The sequence below is a fragment of the Syngnathus typhle genome, linkage group LG18, assembly GCF_033458585.1.
Source record: "Syngnathus typhle isolate RoL2023-S1 ecotype Sweden linkage group LG18, RoL_Styp_1.0, whole genome shotgun sequence".
Classification (NCBI taxonomy): domain Eukaryota; kingdom Metazoa; phylum Chordata; class Actinopteri; order Syngnathiformes; family Syngnathidae; genus Syngnathus; species Syngnathus typhle.
The window spans coordinates 8,007,888-8,026,589 of NC_083755.1; the positions used below are offsets into that span (position 1 = coordinate 8,007,888).

At 49.1% G+C, this 18,702-nt stretch overlaps 3 protein-coding genes and 1 long non-coding RNA gene across 5 annotated transcripts; 3 read left to right on the top strand and 1 right to left on the bottom strand.

Moving 5' to 3' along the window:
- Positions 1-459: 459 nt before the first annotated feature.
- six3b (SIX homeobox 3b) lies at positions 460-2,199 on the top strand. Its single transcript, XM_061264617.1, has 2 exons — positions 460-1,425; positions 1,826-2,199. The coding sequence occupies exons 1-2, from the start codon at positions 761-763 to the stop codon at positions 1,965-1,967; spliced, it is 807 nt and encodes a 268-aa protein (XP_061120601.1). The 5' UTR covers positions 460-760; the 3' UTR covers positions 1,968-2,199.
- Positions 2,200-3,013: 814 nt separating this feature from the next.
- prkcea (protein kinase C, epsilon a) lies at positions 3,014-14,776 on the top strand. The gene is made up of 15 exons (XM_061263859.1): positions 3,014-4,092; positions 8,311-8,374; positions 9,886-10,051; positions 10,119-10,153; positions 10,216-10,304; positions 10,378-10,507; positions 10,568-10,710; positions 10,864-10,963; positions 11,338-11,552; positions 11,632-11,805; positions 12,042-12,196; positions 12,265-12,403; positions 12,484-12,672; positions 13,215-13,361; positions 13,506-14,776. The coding sequence occupies exons 1-15, from the start codon at positions 3,748-3,750 to the stop codon at positions 13,653-13,655; spliced, it is 2,241 nt and encodes a 746-aa protein (XP_061119843.1). The 5' UTR covers positions 3,014-3,747; the 3' UTR covers positions 13,656-14,776.
- Positions 5,271-9,719, bottom strand: LOC133142576 (uncharacterized). Its single transcript, XR_009710199.1, has 4 exons — positions 9,571-9,719; positions 6,115-6,293; positions 5,780-6,019; positions 5,271-5,589 (listed from the first exon to the last, which is right to left on the bottom strand). It is a non-coding gene; the product is annotated as an uncharacterized LOC133142576 (long non-coding RNA).
- A 91-nt stretch (positions 14,777-14,867) lies between the features above and the next one.
- On the top strand, positions 14,868-17,773 carry LOC133142575 (endothelial PAS domain-containing protein 1-like). Of its 2 annotated transcripts, XM_061263865.1 has the most exons (9): positions 14,868-15,007; positions 15,213-15,379; positions 15,480-15,646; positions 15,907-15,991; positions 16,069-16,169; positions 16,383-16,546; positions 16,614-16,720; positions 16,783-16,945; positions 17,019-17,773. In XM_061263865.1, exons 1-9 carry the CDS (start codon positions 14,982-14,984, stop codon positions 17,059-17,061), a joined length of 1,023 nt encoding a protein of 340 aa, XP_061119849.1. In that variant the 5' UTR covers positions 14,868-14,981; the 3' UTR covers positions 17,062-17,773. The 2 variants fall into 2 exon arrangements, 1 of the variants encoding a protein (XP_061119849.1); XR_009710198.1 differs by lacking the exon at positions 16,614-16,720.
- Positions 17,774-18,702: the final 929 nt, after the last annotated feature.

Genomic DNA, 18,702 nt, shown 5'->3' on the forward strand with positions numbered 1-18,702 from the left:
CCTCGACAAACATTATGTGCAGTGAAAAGTGTCACACGGTTCGCCAACAATACTTGACCCCCCCCACCTTCTTGTCATTGCGGCTAATTGGAAGTAACCCCCTTGGCACATCGCATCATCTAGCAATGGAGAAGCTGATGTGTGAGCAATCCTCCAAAGGCGTTGTGCATTTTGCCCCGCCTCCAAAGAAACATATTTGGACTTTTCATGCTAACTGCCCCTCTGGACCCCCCACTTGGACAAAAGCATATGGCGCTGGCCCACCAACATGTGTTAATGTTGATTGAATAATGCCCCCGCCGCTATTTGACTAATGTTAGCGCATGCTTTAATCCAAGCGTCGACGAGAATGCGGCTTAGCTCACATTTTAATAATATTAGAGGACAGACAAAAGTGATTAGAGTGGGCGCTGGTCGTTTATCTGTGCGGCTACCTGTCCGTCCATCTGTTGTTTGATTGTTATTTGACCATAGATGGTTTTAGGCAATCGTGTCGAAAGTTTAAAAAGTCCAATATTTCACAAAACTTAGTCACAGAACTTTGTTAAAAAGATTCCAACTTTTTTATCTAATATTGTAGTTTCAATAGTTTCCAATCTCGCCCAGGAATCTGGTTGTGCGTGTTTGATTGACAGGTCGCATCTCCAGTCCGTCCAATCAGAAGTGCGCGCGACGGTCCCGCCCCCCTCAAAGGTGCACTCATAGAGCGCCTCTCGTAAGGCTCGTATGCACATGGTCCGTGCGCATCCATCCCCTACACATGGTGTTCAGGTCGCCTCTCGACTTCTTCTCCGCCTCCCGTCTACTCCTTCCCCCCACGGCCAATGCCACCCCCGGCGACCACCCGGTCTCCTGCGCCCCTCTACCGGGCCTGTGCTTCTCGGCCTCGCAGATCGCCAGCGTATGCGAGACGCTGGAGGAAACGGGCGACGTGGAGCGCCTGGCGCGCTTCCTCTGGTCCCTCCCGGTGACCTCGGACGGGCGTGACTCCATCTCGGAGCACGAGTCAGTGCGGCGCGCCCGCGCCGTGGTGGCCTACCACACCGGCAGCTTCCGCGAGCTGTACCGCATCGTGGAGACTCACCGCTTCACGCGCGCTTCCCACGGCAAACTGCAGGCCATGTGGCTGGAGGCGCACTACCGAGAAGCGGAGAAGCTGCGCGGCCGGCCGTTGGGGCCCGTGGACAAGTACCGCGTCCGCAAGAAGTTCCCGCTGCCGCGCACCATCTGGGACGGCGAGCAGAAGACTCATTGCTTTAAGGAGCGCACGCGCGGACTTCTGCGCGAGTGGTACCTCCAGGATCCCTACCCGAACCCCGGCAAGAAACGAGAACTGGCGCACGCTACCGGCCTCACTCCGACCCAGGTGGGGAACTGGTTCAAGAACCGCAGGCAGCGAGATCGAGCCGCGGCTGCCAAAAACAGGTGAGTCGCTCACACCGATTTTCTGCTCATTCTAAGCCTAAATGAGGTCCTCTGATATCAGGTCAGAATTCTGAGAGCCGAGGGCGGCGCACCGCAGGCGCCTGCGGCCGTGCGTAAAAGGCTCATTCACGCGTAAAAGCGCGCAGCCATTCAAACTTGTTGGTTTTGGTATTTCGGTCAGGCAGAACTAAGTGTCTGTCTCAGACTCAAAAGGGGAGTGTGACGATGATCAGCCGGATTGTCTTCCCATTTGGACCCCCCCCCCCCCCTATAATTTCACTACTTAATGTGTTGCCATTGAAACTAATAATTGAAAGCAATTTTTTTTTTACATCCAGCTGCTTCAGAATCATTTAGCTCATTTTACATCGAAGAAAAAAAATGTTTCTCTCACCCTCAGGTTGCAGCACCACCGTTTGTGTTCTGAAGGCGCGGGCCATCCCCTAGGCGTGGGGGCGTGCAGTCCGAACCTGAACGCGGACCGGGCCGACGGCCAAACACTCCTCTCGGTAACGGACAGTGACTCGGACTTGGACGTCTGACGCTTATCATGATCACAAATATTATTATCATTATGAGTATTACATGATGAATAATATTACAAATATTGGATTGAGAAAACACTGGTGGTCCCAATCTACCCGGACCCTCATACTCAGCTATGCAAGCTTGTTGTATTTGTGCATTGACAATCCACATTTCATGTCTTTTTTTAAATAGTCATATGGTGTCCCAGGTGTCCGCGAATGTAGACAATCATTTTTCCTAGTTTAATTTAACGTTGACCTCCGATGTTTTATGTACTTGAAATCAAATGTTTTGTTACTTTATATAAATAAAAGTATTTAATGTATTTTTGTTTTTTCCCATGAGTGTCTTGTTGGCAAAACACACAGCTGGCACCCAGCTGCACACAGACAAACACGCAGACCCACGCGATATAAAGAATAATTATATGATTGGTTTATTAGTATTTTTTCTTGAAAATAAAAAAGCAAACTCTTGAGTAACAGTAAACTTTCCATCACCTTGTAGACTACTAGATGAACATGAATAATAATATTTTTTCAAGCACAATGACGTCACTTATAGGATGCCAGCTAAAGCTGGGTGATGAGTCCCGACGGCCAGGAGGGTTCGCAATTGCTCAGGTTTATAATACTTTCACCTCCCGTGGCTATTTTGACTACTGGAAGGGCCGAGGACTAAGCGGAACCTCAGTCGGGTTTGAGCCATCCAAATATTTCTTTTATTAACTTTTATTATTTTTATGTATTAACTCGTACTGAAAAGGGAAAACTGCATTGGTAATTGGCATCGCCAGGTACTTAAGTGTATAACGGAATTTGACCTTTTATTTGGGTACAGCTGTTGTAAAATGACGCATTTACTTTGATAAGTTTTTAACAAACATCTGTATTTCTACTTCGGTAGAGAATGTGCTTACTTCAGCAAGATTTGCGTGAATCCTGTACCAAAAGTCCTAAATTGGCATCAACACTGGTCACACTAACACAACCGCGTGAACGCGCACTACCTCTGCCTTCCTCTCCTCGGGTGCGCGCGCGGTGACGCGTTTTGCGCATTTCCTGCGGGCACGCGCGGAGACGGGAAGCAGAGGCAGGCGGGGGCGCTCGCGCACGGACAAACGCGCGCGCGCGCACACACACACAGAAAAATCGAACGGTGGCGAAGAAGCCAACGTGAGTGATGCACTCGTGAACGCCGTGGAACCGAACACGCAAACCGGGGGGGGGGGAAGCGGACGACTCGGAACCGTCGTTTGGACGCGGGAACGAGTTCCGTGAATTGAGCGTTTAAGCGGCGGGAGATTAATCCTTCGAGGCGGAGGGGGGAGCGACAGCCCATAGACTGCGGCCGGAGACTGGAGCGCCAAACCCGGATGGCTAGGCGCGGCTGCTCCCGCTCTCCCCCACCCTGAGCCCGAGTGAGGCACACCGTGGACGTGTGGTGTATATGTACGTATGTCGGGGTGGCGGTGGGGGGGCCGCAGTAGAAGAAGACAGCTCAGGGGAGGCTGCTCGTCGGCGTCCCGGGTTTGAGATCTTCAGCCCTGTTTCCGCTTGTGCCCAAGCATAAACAACCCAGGAGTAGGACGTCTTCTTTCTCGTCATCCTCAGACCAGAATATGTCTGCAGAGTCCAGGCGTCATTATGGGATGTAGCCCCACTGTGGTGTGACCGCCGCCCCCCAAACCCACTCCCCCATTTCCCCACTCCACTCAGTGGAAGGAAACTGCTTGGAAAAGGCAGACGACCCCCAAACAGAAAGCTCAAGGAAGGAAGGAAGGAAGTCTCGAACATGCCGGTGTTCAGCGGCCTCCTGAAGGTGCGAGTGTGCGAGGCGGTGGACCTCAAGCCCACCCCATGGGCGCTGCGTCACGCCGTGGGTAAGAGCGGCTCCTTCCTGCTGGACCCCTACCTGGCACTCAACCTAGACCAGACTCGCCTGGGCCAGACGGTCACGCGCACCAAGACCAACAGCCCCGCCTGGCATCAGGAGTTCTGCACCGAGGTGCGCGAGGGCCGTAGCCTGGAGCTGTCCGTGTTCCACGACGCGCCCATCGGCTACGACGACTTTGTGGCCAACTGCACCATCCAGCTGGAGGACCTGCTGCAGAACGGGACGAGGCACTACGAGGATTGGGTAAGTGCTGGGTTACTCTGGCTCTCGTGAGCGTAGAGAATGCAGTTTGGCTTTCTGAACTTTCTTGTTTGGCCAACTAGCAAATACAACCAACCCTGATCCCAAATCAGCACCTATTTAAAGTGTGTTTAATTAAAAAATGTAATTTACCACATCCCATCCTCCCTCCACAATTCTTCGCATTCCTCCCGAGGCCGGAGAGAACGGTAAGTTTCATTCCCGAGCGTCCAGGTCGGGAGGCGCATGTAGCGTCCCCCCCCTTGACCCCCCCCACTGAAGCTTCATGTAATCAGATTTGAGCCGATACCGTGATGTCGGAACGGCGCATCCGTATGCCGCCACGTATAAAAGGGCCCGTTTGTTCATGGGCCGGAGAGTTTGTCCTCAGCCACAACATGTGATCCCGTCCGCAGACTAAGCACCCCCGCGGCCCCCCGCTCTCAAGCACTTTTGTTTTATCTCGTCTCACTTTGTGTTCCAACAAAAGGGGAATTTTGCCTGAGCCTCTGGGTTCAATTAGCTGCACGTGCGCTTGACTATTTAAACCCGCTTAACAAATCAGGTCTAAGTTACACACTAAACCAGATAGTACCAACATTCAGCTACAATCAGATAACACCTAAAATAAGTAAAAAAAAAAAAAAAGCGGGCGCCAAACAACTTAGTACCAAAACAAAGGTAGGACCAATTCCAACCAATGGGGCGTTGCATTTCCCAATTTACTGCAGTGTAATCTTTCAAAGTGGTCCCACTAAAACCGTTCCAAAACAGATTTTTTTTTTTTTTTTAATCATCATCTTGCTCACAGTGCAATACGGTTTGTAAGCAAGCAACGCTTATGTAACCTTTGGCTCCATACCTTCGCCGCTAAAAGGGGGCAGGCATGCTCGCACCCTGCGCCGTCCAAGCTGAGGTCAGACCGTATGGATTCCTCTGTCGATTGAGCGCCCTGGTATTGATAAGCTCGCCGCTCAATCATTACATCACAGCGACGCAGCCCCCACTCCTCGACGGCCATTCGTGCACCCTTCCCATTGTTTACAATTCCCACTGACTTAATCCTTGACGTCGTTGCATACAATCTGTAATGTTTTTTTAATGAGATTTTTTTTCTAGATGTTTTTTTTCCACAAACGCACTCAAATTAGTGAAGAAACAAAAAATAAAATGCACTGTAATTAGTGGAAAGTAACATTTGGTGAGGGTTTATTATTTATCAGCAAATACTAGAAGATAGTAACACACAATACTTTACAAAAAGTTGAACTCAAGCTAAGCTAAAAAAGCTCCTGTTCTTTTCGATCCGTCCATCCCCGGACTTCCCGCTGGCCGCCGGCGCCATGGCACGGGTGAAATATTAACCAGGCTTTGATGCTTATTAATTGACCCCCCCCCCGCCCCAGCGTTCTCCCACCAGCAGTCATTGAGATGCTGCGTGAAGAGCGTCACTATGGCGACGCTGACAGGCCGTCCGTCCCCTCGGTGACAGCCTCTCACCTGCGGACCAAGAGCAGGAAGGAGGTCTTCAAAAAGATTCGTCAGCAACTTTTTGGCAAAATTATAACGTTGCAGTAATACCGAAAACGGGCATCACGATTAAAAGCAGCTATTTATTGAAAGATGTAATCCCCAAAGCGGGTCCTTTTTCTTTCTCTTTCATCATCTTTTCTCCCTGGCAACGACTTACATCTTGTTTTGTGTTTGCTGTCATCAGGATGACACGGTAGCCGTCAAAAAGAACGCCTGCGTGTATGCGGAGGAGGGAAACATCTTCATGTGGTCAAAATGGGGAATTTGACTGTATTGCAGCGTTGCCATTGCAAAGTCTCATCATGTCCACACTTGCTGTTTCCATCACAGAGTCCGGCCAAGCTTAACCAAACGCATACAGGCACGCACGGGCGGATTCCAAAATAATAGCATTTTCCTTGAAGGAGGAAAAAAAAAAATCGATGAAAATCAGGATTACTGTTTTTCTATAAATAAATTCGTTTTTTTCTTTGAGAGATATATTTTCCACACCTAATCAGAGCCTCGCTGCCTCCGCCACACTGTGCAGCTCCTCTTACATGATTAGCCGTCTATGATGTTGCATTAAAGTTGCATGAGGCGCATGCTGCTTCACTCGCCGCTTACCTTCTCGTGTGTGCCGCTCATCGGAGTGACCTCGATTTCCACATCCGTCGCGCTTAAAATGTGATCTGAGTAGAAACAATGGACCAGCACAGTCCACTTGGATTCATGGCACACAAACAATGATGTGTTTTCATGTTTGGACTGAAAACATCATTTCAGTCTTCACAGGGTTGGGGGGGGGGGGATGCTAACCTTAAGGCTAGAAAGATGGAATCACAAGAGTCATTCCGAGTCAGCAGTCGGGCAACCGAGATCGGAAGTGTTACTTAAAGCGGCCTTGGCCTGGAATTTTTTTTTTCCTGTGTATTTTCATATCTGCATGCAATTTTGTGTAGGTCTAATCCTATTTGTTCTATTGTCATGTGTTTTCAGCAACGTTGATGTGTGTGTTCGCAGACACCTCACACTCGCTTGTGAAAGCCGTGCACACACACACGCACACTAGCAAGCAAGTTGTAGTGCGAGTGTGTCGGCGCTCCCTCGGCGTCCACGGCGAAACGTGTCATGTGACAGATGGACGTGGGAGGCGGCTTGTCAATGAGACTAAATTCTCCGCCAAGGGCCGCTGTCTGAGTGGGAGGAGGGGGGGGGAGGCAGGGTGAGCGAGCCACTTGCACACTATCGATACAATGCCTGCTTTAGCTGGCCTGTCTGTGCCGCATATGGTGTGTGTGTGTGTGTGTTCGCTAGTGTCAACCTCTCCCCCCCAATTCATGGTGGAGTTTTAAAATAAATGTTCTCCATTGAAATGCCATTAATCCGTTCCAGCGGCCATAAAACACGTGACCCGTGTATGTTATATTTGTAAAAACAACTCAACTATCCAAGATGTATTGAATGGTGGCCCCCATCGCAAGTCCATTCTATAGTCATCACACACACTCGTACGAGTTTGTGAAGTTAGCTGTCTCCTTCGCTGGTATGTGCTTGCTAATTGGACTAACAAGATTACTGAGGCCGACTAGATTCTCCGCCACTCCCCTCCCATCTTTTGTAGCTAGGGCGAGGTGTGTGTGTGTGTGTTGGGGGCTGGTTGGGTGTCACACTGCCAAGAGTCTGTCAGAATCCAAAATAAATTGAAGCACTTTGTAACTACACATCTTGCGGCAGATGCCGTTGTTGAAAATGTTGCAAGACCGACATTAGCACGTAGTAGGTCGCCTAGCATGCTCATTGTAATTGTTTCTGACTGTATGTTCAACTTCTGTATCATTAATCAACTTTCAAATTTGTGCACAGTCGATAAACTAGCCGGCCTTGCGATGAGATTTACCGACCCTAAAGGGAACCTGAAGGCATCACGCCATCCTCCAGTTCCCCAAAGGTGGCAGAGTGCTTCTCGCTGGCGTTAATATCCTGGCGAGTTATGCAAGAGGCAGCATTTGAGGATTAGCGCCTGGTTTTCAAGGCTAGCGGATCCACATCAAGAATCCCAGTGGCATTATTGCCGATGCCTTTGACGCAATAAAAAATCGAAAACTGACAATGCTGACATTGTGTCCATTGTGCTGATTGTCTTGGTGGCAAAAGAGTAGCTAACGAGCTTTTTTTTTTTTCTTTGCTGTCTCATATTCATCTGCTAGCCGCACGTTGCATCTTTGACGCGGCGCTGATGTGCGAGTTGGGCCGCTTGCATAAGAGGATCTGCGGCTGTCCTGGAGCTTAGCCAACGATTTAACGCCCCCCCCCCCCTCATTTAGTTTTTTTATTCATGCTCGCGTTCCTCATGCTTCCCCCCAATTTTAATCTGAGTAATTGCATGTGTGTTCTAAGGGGATGATGTCATCAGTTCTTGAATCATTTGGTTGGATGATGTCTTTTATAACGGGGTCTTAATCTCTCCTCGTAATCGCACACCCGAGCACACTGGCTCCATTCAATGTGTTTTTGGAGACGCACTTTGTGACCTGAATGCAATCGGTCACAAAATAAATAAATGATGAAAATTTTCCTTTGCAATTATGTTTAGGTTAGCTGAGTAGCGATACCGGGTGCGGGTATCGGGCTGATATTTGAAGGTATCGGGTACTCGCGGAAACTACCGATACCAAAATTCAACCATTTTTTTCTTCTTTTGCTTAGATCGACTTGGAGCCGGAGGGAAAGGTGTACGTGGTCATTGACCTGTCTGGATCTTCCACTGAGGGTAAGCAATTCAACTCATTTCCAAACTATACTGCGGCCATTTTGTTTCCTCATTGCCTATTTCTCCCTCCTGGTAAAAGAGGCGTTTGCACCTGCACCTGTGAACACCCCCCGCCTCCCCCAACCGCCCGCTTATAAATAGACACGCTGCCTTCCGGTGGGAGTGTGTGCATGCGTATGGATGTGGGTGGGGGGGGGAGGAGGCGAGAGGTTCTCCGTGGCGACGGGACAGGGAGGGAGGACGTTCTTAAAATAGCAGGTGAGAGGGAGCTAAGGATTACGCACGTGCGCGTCTAAGAGACGGCGGCATCTCGGTGGCCATTGGACACGCCGGCCGTGACCTCACGGTTGAGCGGCCGCACCCACTCTTGAACTTCCTGCCAGAGTTCATCTGGCTGGAGCGGGTGCAGATGTACACAAGTGCCGCCTGTGTGTGTGTGTGTCCTGCTCTCACTCTTGTCGTCGGTTTCTTGCAGGAGGCAAATAATCTGACCTAATCTGACCATCTGCACTCCCTCGCTCCTCCATCTTTATTCTTCACGTCCGTGATTTCATTATGCCCGCTATCACGAATAAACATAATAATCACAAGCCAGTGTGCAACTCAAATGTAGCCATGCTGATTCCAAGATTCTTTTTTTTTTTAAATCCCAAATGGTTTATGTGTTTAATGTTAGTGTCCCCTCGCTCATGACTGGATGGATTACGGCCATACTTGTGTGTGTGTGTGCGTGCGTGCACATTCCATGCAGAGTGCGTCTGTCGCCACGACGATCCCGCTCTGCTGTTGTTAAGCCTCATCAACCTTTTTTGTCTTCCTGTATGTGCGTCTGCGTGTGTGTGGACAGATGGATGATGTATTATGTAAAACAAAAGTGATCCCACTGATGGCCTGTTTAGCTTGTTTAGCTGTCTCCACCCTCTGGCCAGCATCTCACACACACACACACACACACACACACACACACACACACACACACCGTGCAGTTAGCTCGTGAGCGATGCCAACATCATGACAATTAATTTACAGAACGACTTGGTGTTGTTGAACTTTCCAAGCAGGGAGGTGATATTGCCCAGACGCAAGCTGTCTTCCAAATAGAAGGCTGTTAGCTTGCGCTAGCCCGTGTACGTGTGTGTCCCTCGATATCTCGGCGGTAATTGAGCTCAGGAGGAGTAAGCACATCTCTTCCTCACCCGGGAGCTTGAGGGAGGCAAAGTAGGACGCCGGCAAATGTGCGGCGTGTGTGGGAGGCGTGCTCGCGGAGGCGCTTCTCTTGTCTTCAGGTTGCCCTCCGAAAGCGCTCGTCTCTTCTGGGGAAGCCAACCAGGCGCCTAGCGCGTGAGGAGGAGTATTTTTATTTTAACACGCCGTCCCGGCTTGTGCCGCCTCCCACACGTCGAGGTATAAATAGCGGCGGACACCGGGAACCGACGCCCCCCCCTCTCCCTCCTTTACATGACAGAAAAATCTTCCGTTTGGTGCCTGACTTATTTGTGTTCTCCGTGCAGCCTCGGGAGGCAACGACAATGAGGAGCGCGTTTTCCGGGAGCGGATCGGCCCGCGGCGCCGCCAGGGTGCGGTGCGCCGGCGCGTCCATCAAGTTAACGGACACAAGTTCATGGCCACCTACCTGCGGCAGCCCACCTACTGCTCGCACTGCAGAGACTTTATCTGGTACACACACACACCTCATGTTGTGTGTTTTCCTGACAACACACTAACATTAATTTCGCTTTAACAGGGGCGTCCTGGGGAAGCAAGGCTACCAGTGTCAAGGTGAGTGCTTGTCTCCCAACTCTTAATCGACACCAAAACAAATCATGTTATTCTCCCACCAGTCTGCACGTGCGTGGTCCATAAGCGCTGCCACGAGCTCATCATCACCAAGTGTGCCGGCATGAAGAAGCAGGAGGACACCCCGGAGGAGGTAAGCCAAGCCCTGGTATTTGTCCCAAAGCACAGCCGGTGAGCTCTGGCCTCCTGTCTGGCTCCCCCTGCAGGTGGGCTCGCAGCGCTTCAGCGTCAACATGCCGCACAAGTTCAGCATCCACAACTACAAGGTGCCCACCTTCTGCGACCACTGCGGCTCACTATTGTGGGGCCTCCTGAGGCAGGGCCTGCAATGCAAGGGTGAGTTTTGTGAACATGTCCATTTTGCCAGAGATCCAATTGGTGAAAATCTGTGCGCAGTGTGTAAGATGAACGTGCATAGGCGTTGCGAGAAGAACGTGGCCCCCAATTGCGGCGTGGACGCCCGAGGCATCGCCAAGGTCCTGTCCGACCTGGGAGTCACGCCCGACAAGATCTCCAACACGGCTCAGCGTCGCAGGAAGGTAAATGGGCAAAAGTGAAGAAAGCCATTTACGACAGAAGCCGCAGCTTCATAAATGGCAAATCGAGGGCAAACCGAAAATACTCTGCCTCTGGGCAAAAAGCTCAAACACGCAGGAATTTTTTTTAACACTGCCTTTGCTTGTTTTCTGCAGTTGACGCCCGGGCAAGACACTCCCCAATCTCCTCCGGAGCTTTCGCAGACGGAGAACAGCTTCAGCCAGCCGGCTATCCCCACCTCGCCGTCCCAGCAGGGTAAATATCTAAGAACAAAAAAAAAAAAAAAAAAGGTCACATGATTCACACATACAACAAAGATGGAGTTTTTAGTATAAGAAAGCAAAGAAATGAGTTTGGCACGCCATGTGAACAACGTTGCGGGTTCTTTTGGAACAAGTACGAGCGGCCCGCTGGAGAGCCAACCTTAGGAATTCTAACGCGCCGCCCACCGCCATTTGCTCGTCGCAGTTAGTCATCACCGCCTCACACAGTTGACTCGGTTTGTTCTACAAAGTGTCTTCGCCGACGCCCTTAAAGAAAACTTTGTTCGTTGTTTCTTCATCGGTCTCACCATTGGATATTTTCCATCCACAATTGTGATTGACGGGTCTCCAACTTTTGTCAAACAGATTTGGCGGAGTCGGATCGGCTACAGGACACGCTGTCACTGGACCAGCAGGGACCCCAGCACTCCTCCTCGTCCTCCTTGTCCTCCTCCGCCACCTCCACCACCTCGTTTTCCACCGCCTCGTCGTTGGCCGGCCGCGAGAACGGACAGAGCCAGAGGAAGACCCTCAAGGACTTCAACTTGATCAAGGTTCTCGGCAAAGGCAGCTTCGGCAAGGTTTGCTGTTTTTTCTCTTTCTATCGGGATCAGGTCTGGTGGTGGAGGGTGGTCCTATCGCTTGAGCTCCTGCTTTTAGGTGATGCTGGCGGAGCTGAAGGGGACGGAGGAGGTGTACGCCGTCAAGGTTCTGAAGAAGGACGTGATCCTGCAGGACGATGACGTGGACTGCACCATGACGGAGAAGCGCATCCTGGCTCTGGCTCGTCGACACCCCTACCTCACCCAGCTCTACTGCTGCTTCCAGACCCGAGTAGGACGCACCTTCACTTCAGACCAGCCCATGTGGCCTTGAAATCAAATAGTTTCAAAAATCCAATTTCAGAGTGTAATTGAATTTGAATTTTTTCTTAATCCAGTTTCTGAGTTTAATTGAATTTTACGCCGTTTATTTATTATTATTTATTTTTTTAAACAACAAAAGAATGTGACATTATTAAACAGCGATTGAAAACCCCCCAAAAAGGCTCACAGATTCCTCCCCGGCAGGACCGCTTGTTCTTTGTCATGGAGTACGTGAACGGCGGCGACCTGATGTTCCAGATTCAGCGCTCGCGCAAGTTCGACGAGCCACGCTCGCGATTCTACGCCGCCGAAGTCACGTCGGCGCTCATGTTCCTGCATCGCAACGGCGTCATCTACAGGTCGGTGGCAAAATTGCACATTTGCAATCGCCCCCCTCCTCGCCTTACAAATGCGTCGGCTCCGTCAGGGACTTGAAGCTGGACAACATCCTGCTGGACGCCGAGGGCCACTGCAAGCTGGCCGACTTCGGCATGTGCAAGGAGGGCATCATGAACGGCGTGACCACCACCACCTTCTGCGGCACGCCCGACTACATCGCCCCGGAGGTGGACGCAGGCCACGCCCACAAATCCACCACAAATCACCCCCAAATCTTGAAAAGTGCCTCTTTTTTTTTTTATTATAGATCCTGCAGGAGCTGGAGTACGGAGCTTCGGTGGACTGGTGGGCGCTGGGGGTCCTGATGTACGAGATGATGGCGGGCCAGCCGCCGTTCGAAGCTGACAACGAGGACGACCTGTTCGAGTCCATCTTGCACGACGACGTCCTCTACCCCGTGTGGCTCAGCAAGGAGGCAGTCTCCATCCTGCGAGCGGTACAAAACATTTTTTAATCATAGAAGAAGAAAATAGGATTTTTTTTTTTTTTCTTGATATCGTTTTCAATTACTGTGGCACCGGCACAAACGTTTCATTCACATTTCCGCACACCCACAGAAAATGCACTTGACGCTATCTGGTGATGAGGTGTTAGAATTCACACCAAAAAAAAAAAGAAGTCAGTCAGAGGTTGCGAACGCTAACAACGTGATCATAGAGCCGCAAATTGCTGTTGCTGCACTTGACGGACGCCGGGACAAAAGCGACGCCTGCTTTCAGCGGCGGGAAACCGGCGGCCCCCCGGCTGACCCGTCTCATTAGACGCCTCTTCGCACCATTATCGCCGCAAACGCGCTAGCGATTAACGCCCGGCCCGTTCTGTCGCCGCCATTTAGCAGATAGGAGAGATGAAGGGGTTCCTCGAATGGCGTGAACCGTTAAACTCCTACTGGGAAATTTGTGGAATCCGTTGCGTGAGCAGAGGCGGGAAATAAAATAAACCTGCACACAAAATACACATTATTGTTTATGTGTGTAGTTCATGACCAAGAATCCGGCCAAGCGTCTGGGTTGCGTGGTGAGCCAAGGCTGCGAGGAGGCCATCAAGACGCACCCCTTCTTCCGTGAGATCGACTGGCCGCTGCTGGAGCAGAGGAAAGTGCGACCCCCCTTCAAGCCGCGCATTGTAAGCGACACCCACCGCCAAACGTTGATGACTTGAAAGCCCCATCCGATTCAACTCTTGACTACACCAAGACAAAACAATGTATCGCTCTTCCACTAGATGGCAGAAGGTAATTGTCCTGTGCGTGTATCCCCATTTGCGTAGAAAACCAAGCGCGACGTGAACAACTTTGACCAGGACTTCACCAAGGAGGACCCCGTGCTCACGCCCACTGACGAGGCCATCATCCGGCAGATCAACCAGGAGGAGTTCAAGGACTTCTCCTACTGTGCCCCTGATGAGACTCACACATAAACACACACCTTTTGGCGCCGTGGTTACTTTCCATGCGTTGTCGTCGTCGTCGTTCTTGTCGTTGCCTGGATTTTATGATAAATATGCACATCCGCTTGAAAACACTTTGCCACACAAACACACACAGACACACACTTTAGACGGCTTCTTCCTCCCTGCAGAGCGCCTGTATACTGTACATATAAATCCAGATATTAGCCTGTGTCGCGTATTGTGTCGCTGTCGTCCGCAAGCTTGTTGCGCATGGACAAGCACCCCTCTGAAAGACCCCCAGTGTCTTTTAACGGCCCTCATTAGGGACCCGACTCCCCTCCGTTTTGTGCAATATAACCCTCTCTCATATCTTTCTATACGATATATTTTATGGCTTTTTTTTGGTAATCATTCCCGATTGGTCTGAATGACGCTTGTGCCCATCCAATGAATGTGCAGCTTACTCACAGGCTATTGAACTAATTACGACGAGCCGCCGTTTTGTCCCGAATGTACATTTTGGCTCGTGCGCGTGCGTGCCTGTGTGTGCGTGTGTGCGTGTGTGTGTGAGAGCGTTTCCACAGTTACCAGCAGTGTTCCCCCGCTTCCCCCTTGCAGCCAAACTGCTTGCTTGACTTTTTTCTTTTTGAAATTCTTCTTATTATCATTGTCAAGTGTATTATCCGAGCGACATGTTTGTGTATATTACTCTTAACTATGCTATTGTAGGTCTGTTACAGCCTGAGTGAAAGGACCAGCAGTTGAATTACCTCACATTTCCACCACCTATCGATACAGTGGCGCAACTAATGCGCATGCCGGAAAGTCGCCACTGTACTCATCCACACTCAAAACACGTATTTACACAAGGACTGTTGTTGCGTGCACTGTAATTGGGAGCGGGGGCAACGTTGGGAGGGTTTGGGGGGCGTGTGTGTGGGCGCGCGCGTGTGTGTGTGTGCATCTAGTAAAGCTTCGCGCAATCCAGGGATTAGCCTGATCACCGGTCACACTATCTTACATTGTGCCAAAAAGAAAATAGCGACAACAAACCAATGTAGTGCGATGGCAGCCAGGCCCTGTCGTCTGTCTGCTGTCCGTCTGTCTGCTCTGACTCCAATAAAATGACAAGAAGAAAAAAAAAGAATTGTTGTCAGCGCTCCTCCTGCATGCTTCCTTCCTTTCTTTTTTTTCAAGCATGTGAGGCAGGTTCTGTTGCGTAGAGAGGGGAGGGGAACAGAGCGAAGGGGAGGGGGATGCGCTCTCTCCTCTGCATGACCTTTGAACTGCAGTTCAGTCGTTGCCTTCTAATTGACTGACTGACAGACAGCCAAACTTGACAGCCGGAACGTGATGAGAGCTGACAAGGAGAGGAGGAGGTAAATTGACTTTTATTTATTGGATCTTTTTATTTTTTAAATTGCATTATTTGGCAAAGCTTGTAATGATGAATTTACAAAATTGATAAACGTAACAAAAATAATGAACTGAATTTAGCGTTTGTAAATTTGTCATTTATTTTCTCCCCAATATTTTTTTTTTAGGGGTGTGTAGACTTTTTAGACGTTTCTTTCTTTCTGGCAGGGCGATCAGTCGCGAGGCAGCCAGGCGGAGGCGGCGAGTGGAGTCGGACGTGTTTGGCGATTTGTGCCGCCTGCTGCCGTTACGAGCGTCCATCAGAGATCATCTGGATAAACCGTCCGTCATCCGTCTGGCGGTTTGCTACATTCGACTCAAAACGTTGCTACAAGGTGATGTGCTCTCAATACAAGTTTGAATTTCGTTTTTTTTTCCCAACTTGGTCTTTCTGTGTTACTCACAAATACTGATATCATCTGTCGCGATCCACAGACGACTTGTACGTGTCACCGTTTTTGGATTTGAAGGGCACGACGGAGGCTGCGGAGGAAACTGGCATCTACCTGACCATCCTGGAGGGATTTGTGATGGTGCTGTCCCTCGAGGGGGACATGATGTTCCTGTCCGACAACGTCAGTTGCTACCTGGGACTCACACAGGTACACACGCATTCAGTGCCCTCCACTCGTCCGGTTTGCCCTTTGGATCAGACATATTTATTTGATATTATATTTGTTCATATTGATATACTGCATTTGTATAATTTCATTTTATTATTGTCTTTTGTTTGTATTCATAATTAGTTTTCTTCTTTTTTCTTCTTTTGTGGACGAAATAATTTTTTTTAAAATGAGTACACACAGACACAAAGGTGAAAATGTCTATTAAAGATTTTTGTGACCCCCCTGCTCCCCTTTAGACTGAACTGATGGGCCACAACATTTTTGAGTTTACTCACCCGTATGACCACAAAGAAATCAAAAGTAATCTCCGCCTATCTGCAGGTTTGTGAGCATTTGCGTGTATGTTTGAGGTTCGAACAATTGATTCGTTATTAAATGAATTTGTTCGCTTCTTTAAGAGGAGTTTTGGAGCGACGCAAAGCGTGACTTTGTGGTGAGGATTAAAAGCACCCTAAGCCTCCAAGGACGGAGCACCAACATCAAGTCGGCCACGTGGAAGGTTGTGCACAAATGATTATTTTCACACTTTTGTTTTGAAACACATTTTGCTTTTATTAAAAAAAAAATTCATTCTTGCTTTTGTACTTTAAATTACATTTCAAGCGTTTTATTATTATTATTATTTTACTCTTTATCATATTTTTGTTCGTACTATTTTTTATTCAGTGCCATTTTGTAATTTTGGGGGCTTTTCTTTCTTTTGCCATGGTAGGTGCTGCAGTGCCAGGGCCGAGCGAGGGCTTGCGCCGGCCCCTTCCCGGCCTCCTGCCTTCTGCTCACCTGTCGTCCTCTGCCCGTGTCTCACACGCTCCTCTGCGCTCGCACCTTCAGCAGCCAGCACAGCATGGACATGAAGTTCACGCAGTGCGACCACAGGTGAGCGCAAACACTTGACAACATTTGATTTAGCATGATTTAATTGTGTGTGTGTGTGCATGTGAAGCGTGTTGTCAATTTTAGGGTACCCTTCTCACGAGCTGGTGGGCCGCTCCATATATGAGCTTTGTCACACGCTGGACACAATCCGTTTGACCAAATATCACGTCGACTGTAAGTCATAAAGGTGAAGCAGCGCGTGATCGTTATCCCATGTTGTTGTTTTTTTTTTGCAGTGTACTCAAAGAGCCAGTCAGTCAGCGGCCGGTACAGGATTCTAGTGAAGGGCGGCGGGTATGTGTGGGTGGAGAGCCACAGCGCCGTGGTACCGAGGGTCCGGGCGTCTAGAACCGGAGCCCCGCAGCATCTTATGGTCCTCTGCGTCACCTACGTGCTAAGGTATCGGCACAAATTTATGTTTGGGACATTGAGGCAATATGACAATTTATTTATTTATTTATTTGCGCAACAGCGACGTGGAGGAGCCGTTCCTGCAGCTCTCTGTGGACCAATGATCACGGCAGCCGAAGAACTGATCCAGCCTTTCTCGCTTTGCAATCATTACAATTTTCATGCATGCATTTCAAAGCTGACATTTCTGTCTGACACTTGAGACTGATTGTTGCTGCTTTCGATTGTGATCGTCGATTATCTGGCCGCAGCGAGCGAGAGTGACGAAAGCGACCCGTTTGACTCCTTCTTGACCTCTCCCTTGACTTCCTTTGGGGTTTCCTTCTGGGTCACTTGACACGTGGAGTGACAGCAAAGGCGTCTGACATTGGCTATGCGCACACACACGCGTGTATAATGTGCAACGTGTGTCGATGGGGAGATGTGAGCAGACGCGAGGCGAAACCGCAACTTCCTGAATGAAGACGCGCGGTAGGAGAGTTCTCGTGGGAACTTTTTCAACTTTTTACCTCTGGGCCCTCTCACGTGAAGACATACACATACACAGTTTCAGTTCAACTGACTTTAGAGAAGACATTCTCAGAATAAAGTGCAGATGAATTGTAGTCATTTTATAATTAAAATCGCAATCTATTTTCTTGGACTAACTAACACTTAACCTTATGCAAGTTGTTTTTATTTTATTTGGGAGTAGAGTATCTGTAGAAAAGCCATGCAAGCAGCCTGGACTCGAACCCAAAATATTTGACCTGCGAGACAAACATGCTAACCACCCTTATTCAAAAGTATTCAAATAAAAATTACTTTTACATTTTGTTTCTGCATCAAGTGGCTGTGACCTGTGGCTTTGCATGCAGAGCCTCACACCAATGCAACAGTGTAGTTTGGAATACACTGGCGCCCTCTAGTGGACATTCGTTGTCAGTAAAATGTATTGTAAAGCAATGCCTCCTACTATATTGAGACAAGTCATTTATTTTATATTAGCGCCACCGAGAAAAGTGGATCCACCGGTCAGTTGTGTATCTTCAGCCATCTAATAGAATAACTTATTTTTTCTCAACAGTTGCTAGGCAACATGTTGACTGTTTACCATTTACTGATCCCTTTAAAAGGGGTTGCCATGGAGATGCAATGCTTTTGTAGTCATAATAAAAAGGAAAGCGCATAATATATATTATTTGAATATATTACAATATTGTAACAATGATATTTTCCATGCAGTGTTGCAGTAATATACAATATTTAGTTTGGAAAAATATATTTTGGGCATTGAAGAATAATAAAACTAATCCAAATATTATGGACACATGATTCTTTGAGTTTCAATATATTAAACATCAGAATAGTTTCCACCAGAGTTAAAAAAAAAATCAGCTTGTAAGCAGGTTTCAAGGTGACCCTAGCAGTTGTCCACGGCCCAGTCGCCCCCGTCGGCGTCTGTGTGCTGGCTGCATTCTGTCAGTGTACCGAGAGCTGCCGCTTTTTTTTTTTAGTCTGCATGTTAAGGAGGTAGGAAGCGGCCGTTTCCACCCTCTCCTGCTGTTTCACGTCAAAGCAGCATGTGACCACTCACAACAGCCTCCCCCCCTATTGTGGTCATCAACCCTGTGGTGGGTGTTGTCGGGCTCTCAGCCAATGACACGGCCGCTGTTGCAGTCTTTGAAATGCTGATAGTAAACGGGGGGGCCATGGAGGTTATCTTTATTATCTTTTTATGATTTAAAATAAAGGACAGATATGAC